Here is a 12,718-nt window from a genome sequence, read left to right as displayed (position 1 = left end):
CCATCTGATGACATGTACATGTTATAGATCCGTCCGGGCAACAATATGAAGTTAAGTGTCTTAGGCCCGGCCGATCTTTTGTTCAACCAGGCCTATAATGGGCTTCTGGAGAAATGAAATTGTGTTTTGAGTAGTTCGATCAGTATTTTGAGCCAAAGTGTCTTAGGCCTAGTCAGACCCTTATCTGGCCGGGGCTATAATAACTTGTGGGTAAAGTGCACTTAGCATTTTGATTGAATTTATAAAGTTATCTCACATTTAGGCATAGAAGAGATGAGTATAGAGTCCTATAAAATCGTTCGGTTCTATTTATTGAACGGATACTCATAAGGTTGACCGGCGATCAAGGTGACCGGACGTATGTAAAGAGGCTCATACAGAATAAGGAGTTTGACCCTCCCTTCGACCAGGTCTATAGCTGGTCGAATGTGGGGTGAGCCAGTCATTCCAGTCGACTTGTAAGGACGACTATCCTTAAACTGGATTGGCTTTTGAGTGATCGAACATACTGTCTCTCTTGTTCAAGAGTAAAGTACTGAAACCTTATGTTTGACCGGCTTTATGGCCAATTGGCTTTTGTCCGCACAGCTTGGAATTCAACGAGGCTGGTCCAGCGAACCTTAGCGCTAGGTAGCTAATCAGAGCTAGATGGGGAGATGCTCTCTTCCATGGAATATAATTGTTTTCTTTGCATCACAAAAAGGAACATCACTTATTATTTATAATTCGATCGTTAATACTGTCAAATTTATTGGGTTCCCATCACGCATTGATCCGTCGTGAGCTACCTACAATTAAGTGCAACATAAGGGTAGGTTCGGTGTTCAGCTAACTAAAACAATTCCCTTAACATATCAGAAGTACATCGAGGTGAATTGGATTCAATGGATCGATCGATCGACCGACCGATGAATTGAGGCATTGAGCCTTGTAAGTGGAGATTTGAACTAGGCGATCTACAACACGATAAATAAAATCTCAATCGAAAAGAACAATTATAAAAAGTATATATCAGACTCGCACATAAAATGCTCGACTCATTTTAATTTGTAACTAACAGACGAAAGCTAATTACAACCCGTAAATACAGCATGCATACATGTGGTTGGTGTTGCCTTTTTTTGTTTGCAGAGGAAACAAGCACATGCATGCGGGGTTATTCCTATCAACTCTTACCCAATCCATAGCTTTCCTTTCTCTTTGTATATAGTGAGCTGATCGTGTACGCATTATATCAGTTAATGGTTGAATTCGTATCTCATTCTCCTTTAATTAGGTGAAATGAAAAAAATTTTACAAATACATCGTTGATATTCGAATCGTAAATATTTGGACGATAACTTAAATATCCTACCGTGACATCATAATCCTGAGAACCTTTTTATTAGGATAAATGAACTAAGAATGAACGGTTTTAATTTATTTTAGTCCCTAGCTCCTTTGAACTTTACAGTCTGCGCGCGGTTGGTGCGGTGCTAGAACGGGAACTGATCGATGCGATCCACTGGAAAGGCTATAAGTTTAATTTGATTTTTGCTTGTCGTGATTCTGGTTCACGTCTCTGCTGCTTTGATATCGATCTGTGTACAATGAAAGAAAACAAAGTAGTCAAAAAAAAAAAACTTTAAGCTGAATTAGAACGACTATCGAATATTTTATATATGAAACAATTTTGGAGAATAAAAAACTTGCTGAATTCGGATTTACTAGTTTAACTCTGATCCATCTGATCCAAAATTGTCGCTCGCTGTGTTTTCTTCATCTATATAATATTCTTTACTTGTTAATTTTTGCTGGTGTCCAGCTGTTTCCTTGTTCGCCATGGCGACCGACGATGTGGCCGTGGTAATGGTTCCGCTTCCGGCGCAGGGTCATCTAAACCAGTTCCTCCACCTCTCCCGCGTCCTCGTCTCCTGCGGTCTCGCCGTTCACTACGTCGGCTCCGCCACCCATAATCGTCAGGTCCGTGAACGCGCCGAGAACAGCCTCGGCAGCGCCGGCGGGATCTACTTCCATGACCTCCCGCTGCCTCACTTCTCCTCACCTGCACCGACTTACGACGCCGGTGTCAACTTTCCGGGCCATCTTCAGCCCGCCTTCGACGCGGCTCTCCACGTGTTCACCCCTCTCGCTGACTTCCTCCGCTCTCTCGCCGCTTCCTCCCGCCGCGTCGTTCTCATCCATGATTCGTCCATGACGTTCACGTCCGTCGCAGGCGCCTCCCTCCCCAACGTCGAGAGCTTCTGCTTCCACACTATCTCCGCCATCTCTGGCTTCTTATACCGCTGTGAGGGGAGCGGAAGTCCGCGGGAGAAGGCGATCGAACATTTGAAGCTTCCCCGCGTGTCTAACGAAGGCTGCATAACAGAGGAATTCAAGAACTTCTTCCATAGCCAAAGGAACATGTTCGCCGACGGTGAAGGTCGCCTCTTGAACACGTGCCGGGCGATCGAGGACCTGTTCATCGACTTGATAGCGCGCGAACCAGGGTGGGAGGGCAAGAAGACATTCACCATCGGGCCGCTGCACCAGACCGCCGCGAGCGAAAACAGGGGAGTTCGGCACGGTTGCGTGGAGTGGCTGGATCAGCAGCCGCTGGGCTCGGTCCTCTACGTCTCGTTCGGCACCACGTCGACTTTCTCGGACGAGCAGGTGGCTGAGCTGGCGGCTGGGTTGGAGGCTAGCGGGCGGCGGTTCTTGTGGGTCCTTCGGGCCGCCGACCGGTGCGACATTTTCTCGGAAGATGCAGAGAACAAGAGGCTGCCTCCGGAGTTCTACGCGCGGGTGGAGGGGCGGGGGATGGTGGTGAGGGGCTGGGCGCCGCAGGTGGAGATCCTATCGCACCCGGCGACGGGAGGGTTCATGAGCCACTGCGGGTGGAACTCGTGCATCGAGAGCTTCGCCGCCGGCGTGCCGATCCTGGCGTGGCCGATGCACTCGGACCAGCCACGCAACGCGTTGCTGGTGACGCACTTGCTTCGGGTCGGGTTCCCGGCGCGCAACTGGGAAACGCGAGCTGAGCTGGTGCCAGCGGAGGCTGTCAGGGATGCCGTGGAACAACTGATGGGTGAAGAAGGGGAGGAGGTGAAGCGGCGGGCGAGGGAGCTTGCGGCGGAGGTGAGGCAGTCGACGTCGGAGGGTGGCAGCTCCAAGGCCGATCTGGATGCCTTCGTGGCGCATATCGCCAGGTGATGTTGGCATGGTATGGCAAACGTGGCTCAGCCGCTCAGGGAACATGGCTTTCCTCTCAATAAAATTTGGAGCCATTTAAAAATTGCAATCGAATAAAAAATGTATGATTTTTTTTTTTAAAAAAAATAATAATAATAATGGTAGTGCTACGTGGTAATCGATGTACTTCGACTGTTTTTCCCAAACGACAACATAGTGCGTGCATCAAGAAAATACGGGAATTGACTAATGGCGCATCAGGTAGATTTGTAAAATTACTAACTTAGTCACCGCAAATCTTTGGTCGTCTTCCACATGATCCCTTTTCGAATATCACATCTTTAAATTGTTTAGATCGCAATATTTATAGACCAAATTTTCATAGTTCAAAATATTTCTTTTCTCATTAACTTTTCTAAATATTCATTAAATTTTAAAAAATAAAAAATAATAATGACAGCCCACGTTTTGGTAGACCCACTATACACAAGGTCAGCATATGACCTCTTTCTACCAATAATTAAGATTCATACCTCCTGAGTAATGATGTAATAGTGAGATCCTTTAATAAATAATTTAAAATTTTAATTTTAATTACGGTATATCGTAAGAACGTTTTTCCTTTAATAAAAAATAGAATATTGACTATTTGGATATGTCTTCAAAATTTTTTATTTATTTTAATGATTAATAAAAAAATTTTATAAAATCGAATCAGGTATTTTTTATATATTAATTGGTTTAAAAAATAAATATATGGACTATAAATAATAATAATAATAATAATAATAATAATAATAATTAAGATTCATCCACCATGGCACGGATTGTAATACGGAAAACAATTTGATGCACAATCCCTTGACTTTGGTGCCGACATTTCGATAACTAATGAGACACTCGAGATTCAAATCCCTACTAGGATACGTTGTAGGATAATTTCCTCCCATCGAATAACAAATTTAACATCGTTAAGGGTTTTAGATTGATAATCAGAAGCTTTTTTTAGAATTAATTGAATTATTAAATCTAGATACCTCATATAAAAAAATAATAAAAAAAAAATCACAATTATGTCACAAGCATCCAGTAGAAAAGCACATTAGGGGTGTCAAATGTAAGGCGGTAATAGCATTATCATCATTTTCATTCAATGCATTAATGGTATAATCATCATTTTCATAAAAGCATAATTTGGTTCTTCATTCACTGCATTATTAGTGTTATCATCATTTTCAAAATAATTATATTCAAAATCTAAGTCATCACCATCTTCATTACCTTCAATCTCATTCACATCTTCATCTACATCATTTTCAATCGCTAAGACTTCATGTAATTCATTACGACTATTTATTTTTTAAAAAAATTATTAAAAAAAAGGAAAATGAGCCCAGCCAAAGGTAGAGCCTTATGCAACAGTCCCACCATGACCGTCTTAAGGTCGTCTCTGCTATTAATGTAGTGAATGAAGAGTCAAATTTATCGATTCCACTTGATATTTTTGATCCTAGAAACTAGGAGAATTTAGATCTTAAGTGGAAGGATCAATTAGTGGAAAAAGATCCTATAAGAAATGTATTAACGGGGAAAGTTCCCAAAGATAAATCAAATAGATGATTCTCTTCTGATTCCTATACTCGGATTTTGCCAAATGGTCAAAAACACCATAGAGATTGGTTGGTCTATTCGAAAGCACTTGATAAAATATTTTATTTTTGTTGGAAGTTATTTAAAAGGGGACCTCAACTAAGTCAACTAACAAATGAAGGGTACTGTGATTGGGGGCATCTTAGTAGCAAACTTAAAGAACATGAGACAAATATTGAACATATCAATTATTATGCTGCCTTATTTGAGTTGCGTATCAGGTTAGTGAAGGGCACAACAATTGATCATGCTATTCAAGATCAAATCAAGAAAGCAAAAGAGCATTGGAGGAAGGTATTACGACGATTAATTTCACTTGTGAGATTTTTGGCTAAACAAAACATAGCATTTCGCGATAGTAATGAGAAGTTTTATGATGATAACAATAGAAATTTTATGACTGTTGTTGAGATGATTGTCGAGTGGGACTCGGTGATGAAGGAGCATTTTGAAAGAAATACACATCATCACTATCTTAGTCACAAAATTCAGAATGAGTTGATATGTTTGTTAGCTTCTAAAAGCAAGAGTTCTATTCTTCAAAACATTAAAGAAGTTAAGTTCTTTTATGTAATTCTTGATTGCACTCCTGATGTTAGTAAGCAAGAGAAAATGACTTTGTTATAAGATGTGTTAATGTTTCTACCAACCCAATGAAAGTAGAAGAATACTTTTTAGAATTTTTGAAAGTGGATGATATAACAGGACAAGGGTTGTTTGAAAAACTACAAAATGTATTGAAAAGTGTTAATCTTGATATTGATAATGTGAGAGGGTAGAGATATGATAATAGGGCAAATATGAAAGGGAGACACCAAGACGTACAAAAACAACTATTGCATATAAATTCTAGAGCATTATACACTCCATGTAGTTGTCATTGTTTGAATTTAACACTTTGTGACATTGCAAATTCTTGTGAAAAAGCGAAAAACTTTTTTGGAGTAATACAACTAATTTATACAATATTTTCTCATTTTACAAAGAGGTGGAAGGTTTTGATGGATCATGTGACGATAAAAGGTTTAACTCTCAAGTCATTGTCAATCACTCGATGGGAAAGTCGTATTGAAAGTGTGAAAGCAGTGGTATTTCAAGCTCAACAAATCAGGGAAGCCTTACTTCAAGTTGCAGAAGAAAAAAAATGCATCGACTCTAAAATAAGAAGTGAAACTAAGTTTTTACCAACATTTAAATTTAGAAATTTTGAGTTTTTAGTGGGTATGATTATTTAGTATGACATATTGGGTAAAGTTAACATTATTAGCAAAAGCTTACAATATGAAAACATGTTTATTGACGTTGATATGACTAAGATTAAGGGGCTAATTGCTTCTTTTGAAGAGTATAGAGAATCTAGATTTGGACAAGTTATCAATATAGCAAAAGAACTTGCTTCAACAATGGAGATTGATCATGTTTTTCTTGAAAAGAGACAAATATATAGAAAAAGATATTTTGATTAGGTTACATGTGCGTCTTTCAAAATACCATAAGAATCTACCAAGGAAGCTTTTAGAGTTCATTATTTCTTATATATAGTAGATCAAACAATTGGATCATTGAAGAAAAAGTTTGAGCAATATGAGGAATATGAAGATCCTTTTGGATTCATTTTCACTGCTAAGAAGTTGAATTCATTGATTGATGAGGACTTAAAATCTCGTTGCAAGAATCTTGAAAGGAAACTACAAAGAAAAGAAAGTACAACAAGATGTTTCATATTTGGATGAAGATGACTTATATCAAGAATTGAAAATCATATAACATATTCTACCAAAGGAAATAAAAACATTAAGTGAGATACTAAGTTTTTTGCAAAGAATGAATTGTTTCCCGAATTCATTCATTTCATATAAGATATTATTGATTATTCAGTTGATTGTTGCATCTACAGAATGAAGTTTTTCTAAATTGAAGTTGTTGAAATCTTGTTTGAGATTAACATGACCCAAATAAGATTAAATGCATTAGCTATGATTTCGATTGAGAGTGAGTTTTTAGAAAAACTTAATTATAAAAAATTGATTGATGATTTTATAGATAGAAATGTAAGAAGATTAGTTTTTCATAGATAATTGTAATAGTTATTTTCCATTTTCTATGATGTAATGATACTGATTATTAGTAATATGGATTATAATATTTTCATTATTATAAATATGTTCTATTAATGAAATTATTTTTACAATATGGATTTTATTATTTTTTCTATTAATACAAAAGGTTTTTTTTTCACCGAGTCCTTCAGAGTCTAGGGCTAGCCCTGGCAGTAAATAAGCCAAGACGAGTTAAGTTTTGAGTGCTCAAGTTTGTTTAATAGGCTAACCGAGCTAAGTCAAGCTGAGTCAAAAATGAATCAAGCTTTTGAAATGATTATTCAAGTTTGACTTGATATATTTTTTATGAACTTAAGCTTGGTTCAAGTTTGACTTGAGCTTTGTTCATTTAAATGTTATCGAGCTAATAATTCAAGTTTGACTTGAGCTTAGTTCGTTTAGATGTTATCGCGCTCTCAATTTAAACTTATTTGATTGTTTAAAATTTTTACTTGTTGATTGATTATTGGGTTTGATAATTCAAATTGAGAATTTTATTAATGAACATGAACCCAAACGAGTTGTGTATGGACCGGTCCGCCCGGCCCGCCCGGCCCAATGCATTCAAATGACTACAAATGGATGGAAAAAAAAAGAAAATTCTTTCAAAAAAACAAAATTCCTCTGTAAATATTAAAAATTACTCACAATTTTTTTTTCAAATGGCTGAACAGCAAGTCTGGAAAACCATTTTCTGATCTGGTTATTAGAATTCAAACATAGTTCTGGTTTGTTTACTGACTTTTGGATCTCTAATTTGTATTTTCTCACATCCATGGACACAAGCACAGACGTGAAAGCTCCGAGATTGCAGCTAAGCTGCCATAAGTGCACCAAACATAAGAAGACAACCATGCATTTGAAGGCATGCAGCTGGGGACGTATGGCACTTTGTCTATGAGGTCATTAGTGAGGTTCTGTCGATAGCCTTAATTTGGAGGAAACAAGAAAAAGCAAGCTGCAGGTTCATGGTCCACTGATCCACGTCAGTCCACATCAGGTTGTCCTCGAAGAAGAATGAAAGAACAAGAGAGCTGCTTTTCCCTGCCCCAGTCAACGCACCCCTCCACCTCCCCTCTCTCTCTCTCCCTGCCAAAAGACGCATGTAACCTCTTTTTTGTTTTTTTTGTTTTTTTTAATTTTATTTAATTCTCATTTAATTTTAATTTTTTAATTAATTTTATTTAAAAATAACTCTCATACAATTATATTTTTAATTTTATTTTGTTTTTTAATTAATTTAATTTATTATTTTTTTCATAATACTTATATTTTTTCAATTGATTTTTTAAAATTTTATTTTTTTATTAATTTTTTTAATCAATTTCTTTATCAATTTTTTATCAGTTTTATTTTTTTCAATAATTTTTTTATATATTTATAATCTTTTATTTATTTTTAGTTTATATTTAAAACTAAAAAAAAATACTACCAATTAATAATGAACACATTCATAAGTGGAACAAACATATTTTTTCCAAATGAAGAGTACATGTAATAATACAAAAAAAATATAAAAACATATAAAAATAGAAATCTTAATCAATATTTCCTCCAAATTCTGCTCCCGATGCATTTGGTGGTGGTGTACCTATTATTTCGTATCACAAATGAGCGCGTATCCTGTAACGAGTGACCCATCCTTTAGCTTCATACGATGAATGTTGGCACTACCAAGTTGGAATGTGTGGTACAGGATAATGAGGATATAAGAAAACTTGTACGAAGTGATTGCCAATATGAGCAATAGCAAAATTAATTAAAAAAATAAAATTAAATAAAATTAAATAAAATTAAAAATATGTATAAGTATTAATGAAAAATAATAAATAAAATTGATTAAAACTTTAAACTAAATAAAGATTTTAAAATATATAAACTAAATAAAAATTTTAAAATATATAAGTATGAATGAAAAAAATTAAAAATAAAATTAATTTTAAAAATAAAATCAAATAAAATTAAACTAAATAAAAATTTAAAAATATATAAGTATGAATAAAAAAAATTAAAAATAAAATTAATTAAAAATAAAAAATAAAAATTAATTTAAAAATAAAAATTAAAAATTAAAAATATGTAAGTATGAATATATAAGTATGAATTAAAAAAATTAAAAAAATAAAAAATAAATAAAAAAATTAAAAGGAGGTTACATGCGTCTTTTGGAGGGGAGGTGGAGGGGACGTGCATTGACGGGAAAAAGCAATTAAAAATATCTTTTTATTTCAATATAGTTATAAAATTTAGTTAGGGCATCTAAAATCGTTGAACCTTTACATGAACTCCTTCGTTATCACATCCGCACCACGTCAAAAATAAAAAACATCATACATTTATCCGCTATAAAAAAAACGCCTAACAACATCCTTATAGATTCCACATTTTCTTATAAATTATTGTTTTTTAATATTTTATTACTTAAATAAACTAAACTTAAAACATTAATTAAAAAATTAAAATAGAATAGGGAAGAAACAACTCCCTAAACAGCAAGCTGCTTCTTGTTAGATATGAGGGGAGCTCCCATTGTGAATGTTCTTAAATCATTAAAATCATTTTAAAATATTTATAGTAGTAATTTTTAGAAGATAAACAATATAATTAGATCTTATTTTAACTATAAAATAATCTGATTTATATAATTTAAAATGTTTGTCCCTTTAATTTTTTGTAAGTTGATATTATATATCCAGCTCTTTAAATTAATTAATACTATGAATCATCTGTCCAACAGTCCAACTCTATAATTTCTTTTTTGAATATTCAACTTACGTCTAACGAACAACTCATCAGTCCAACATTTTTATATAATTCATCCGTTAATTTGCTAGGACTAACTCGATCTTTAAATACACGAAAAATTGAAAAAATACCCTATCACCTAATGAGACGTTGAAAGTAGTATTTGAGTCATTGAAATAATTATTATAAAAAGCTACTTTATCTTCTACACAATAATAAAGGGGTCGAAATTAAAATTTCAAATAGAATGAATATTTTAAAAATTAATGTTTAAATGTGTATAAATAATATTTTAAATTTTCCGATAAACGAATTAAAAGAAAGAATATCGGATAAATTCCTGAATGCCTGCTTAATAAATAATAATAATACAATAAAAATATGATTTAATTTATTGGAGGAGAATTTATTATGTAGTCGGGACTCGGAATGAAATTAATTTCTCATATATTCTTCCGTGTTTTGAGAATGAAAATCAACATCAACGGGTGACTAAGCTCATGAACTCATCCAACGCACGCAGCGACTCACCGATGCCATTGATCCCTTCCGCCACGGCCGCCGTAATCTCCGCCGCGATCTCCCTCGCCCTGCGCCTCACCGTTCTACCTCTCTCCTCGTCCGCCATCACTTCTTCCACCGCTTCCGCTGCCTCGGCGCCACCTGCCGCCGCCACCGCTCCCGCCCCCAGCAATTCCACCACCAACTTCGCGTTGAAGAACTGTTCCCCTCCTATCGGTCGGAACACCACTGGGACCCCGGATCCGAGGCTTTCCAGAGTCGAGTTCCAGCCGCCATGGCTCACGAACACCCCCACCGCCGGGTGCACTAGGATCGCCGCCTGAGGCACCCACCCGCTCGCTACCATCCCAATCCCCTGTCTCATCGCGTCCTGGGGCGGGGCTTGGTCTGCCGCCGGTGCGGCCCATAGGAACGGCCTGGAGTGCCTCTCCAACGACGCCACCAGGTCGGCCGCCTCCTCCGGCGGCAACCGGTTCTGCGACCCGAACGACACGTACACCACGGATCCAGGCGCCTGGCGGTCAAGCCACGCGAAGCACTCCGCGGCGATGCTTCCGTCGTCCACGACGGTGCCTCGACCTCCTGCGGCGGAGAAAAGAGGACCCACGGCGAACACCGGTTGCCGCGTTGACTCAGCCCACAATTCGAGGAACGGCTTCTCGAGGGCCTCCGCGGTGTTCCACAGAGTGGCGCGGGAGCGGCGGCAGCACTCCGCCTGGCGACGCACGAACCGGCCGCTGGGGTGATCCGGATTCGACGCGGCTGAGCGCATGTTTCGCGACAGCTGGCGGCGGCGCACAGTGATCCCGGGTACACCCGGGACGGCGATCTCGTCGTCGTCTCCGTGGCGGCCATCAACGTGGGGGAGGTTGATCCATAGAGAGTTGTAGATAGACATGGCGTAAGGTCCGGAGGTGTAGAAGGTGGCATGGAAGACGCCGAGCTGCTCCGCGATGGGGGCGGTCCAGCCGAGGAACATGTCAGCGATGAGGCAGAGCAGGGGAAGCTCGGCTTCGAGGAGGGAGGAGAGGTAGGCGCTGAAGGAAGCGGGGAGGGAGTCCTGGATGGCGTGGTTGAATCGGGTGACGAGTTGGGGAGGGAGGGCAAAGGTGGTGTCGGCGTCAGGAGGGAGCCCGTGATCGGTGGGGTGGAAAGGGAGGCCGGAGAGACGGATGGACGGGGGAAGGCCACGGCGGGAGAGGTGGGGTAGATTGCCGTTGGTGGTGAGGATGATGAGGGAAAGGGAAGGGTAGCGTGTGGAGAGCAGGCGGGCGAGGTCGAGGGAAGGATTCATATGACCATGCGCCAAGAATGGAAACAACACCACGACGCCATCACAGTTCCTCGTCGAAGCCATCGCGATCTGTTACCCTAATCGGATCGGAAACGAAGCAGAGGACCGTTCCCTCCTCCCCGTCTCTCTCGACGAAGTATCCGTCACGTTTTCTTGATGACAGAAGAACAGCAGTAGCAAAAGCTGATCAGAGAGAGGAGATGCCCAATTTGTAGTCGACAGCTAATTAATTAAGATTTTTTTTTTTTTCAAGAACATGAGTTGACCCTTTCCTCTGCTCTCCTCTCCTTTACTCTAATTATCAGTTTACTGGAAAGGCCTGAAACTAAAACTAATTTTTACAGAGAAAAAAATTTCATCCTTTTTTACGTCATTCAAAATTAATTATCTTAAAATCGGATAAAAAACAAATGGATAAAAAAAAAAATAACATATGTATCTCTTTTCATTCATAAAATTATATAATATATCAAAATAATATGACACATATCCTTTTTAACTCATAAAATTACATCATGTACCTAATAAAATGACACATGTATTTTTTTTTATTTATAAAATTATATTGCATGAATTTATCTTTCTTTATCAAGATAAATAAACATGTAAAAAAAGAGATTTTTTCATCCTTTTTCTTTTCTTTCTCCGAAGATAATTTTTCATTAGAAATTCTTTTTCCCCTTCATCCACGCATCAGAGTATATAAAGCATAAAGCACGAAAGAGGAAGCATAAAGCACGAAAGAGGAAAGAAACGATGAAAAATTATGCTGAAGAGTAAAAGCTTAAAGAAATCTCTGTTTTTTCATATGTTTGTTTCTTTTATAAAAAAATAGATATATAACAACAACAATTAAATTTCTTTCCATTAGTTGAGATGACTTTATGAATCTTATTATGTCATTAGTTCTATTTTTTATTATATTATTATTTATATTTAAATAATTTTTATTTTATTTTATATTTATTAAATTTTTTTTTGTCTTCTTCTTTGATATGTATGTTTATCATATTTTCACATCGTCTAACTGAAACATTTATTGATCGTTTAAATACATATTCATACCGTCTTAAACGTCTCTCTCGGAGTTTTTCCTCGATAGATGCAACTCCAACTTTCTCTCTAATGCTCTTATTTCTTATTTTGTCCATCCTCGTATGTCCACACATCCACTTTAACATCCTCATCTTTACAACTCAAGACCGCCCCTGAGGCATGTCACCGGGGGCGATGGCCA

General features: G+C 37.6%; 2 protein-coding genes across 2 annotated transcripts; one reads left to right on the top strand and one right to left on the bottom strand.

Moving 5' to 3' along the window:
- Window positions 1-1,820: 1,820 nt before the first annotated feature.
- LOC121990316 (zeatin O-glucosyltransferase-like) lies at window positions 1,821-3,222 on the top strand. Its single transcript, XM_042544471.1, has one exon. It carries the CDS (start codon window positions 1,822-1,824, stop codon window positions 3,190-3,192), a length of 1,371 nt encoding a protein of 456 aa, XP_042400405.1. The 5' UTR covers window position 1,821; the 3' UTR covers window positions 3,193-3,222.
- A 6,800-nt stretch (window positions 3,223-10,022) lies between these two features.
- On the bottom strand, window positions 10,023-11,717 carry LOC121992766 (crocetin glucosyltransferase 3-like). The gene has a single exon (XM_042547327.1). It carries the CDS (start codon window positions 11,542-11,544, stop codon window positions 10,147-10,149), a length of 1,398 nt encoding a protein of 465 aa, XP_042403261.1. The 5' UTR covers window positions 11,545-11,717; the 3' UTR covers window positions 10,023-10,146.
- Between the last annotated feature and the right edge of the window lie 1,001 nt (window positions 11,718-12,718).

The sequence above is a fragment of the Zingiber officinale genome, chromosome 6B (genome assembly GCF_018446385.1).
Source record: "Zingiber officinale cultivar Zhangliang chromosome 6B, Zo_v1.1, whole genome shotgun sequence".
In the NCBI taxonomy this organism is placed as follows: domain Eukaryota; kingdom Viridiplantae; phylum Streptophyta; class Magnoliopsida; order Zingiberales; family Zingiberaceae; genus Zingiber; species Zingiber officinale.
Note: the sequence above shows the minus strand (reverse complement) of the source record. Positions and strands in the feature narration are given on the sequence as shown.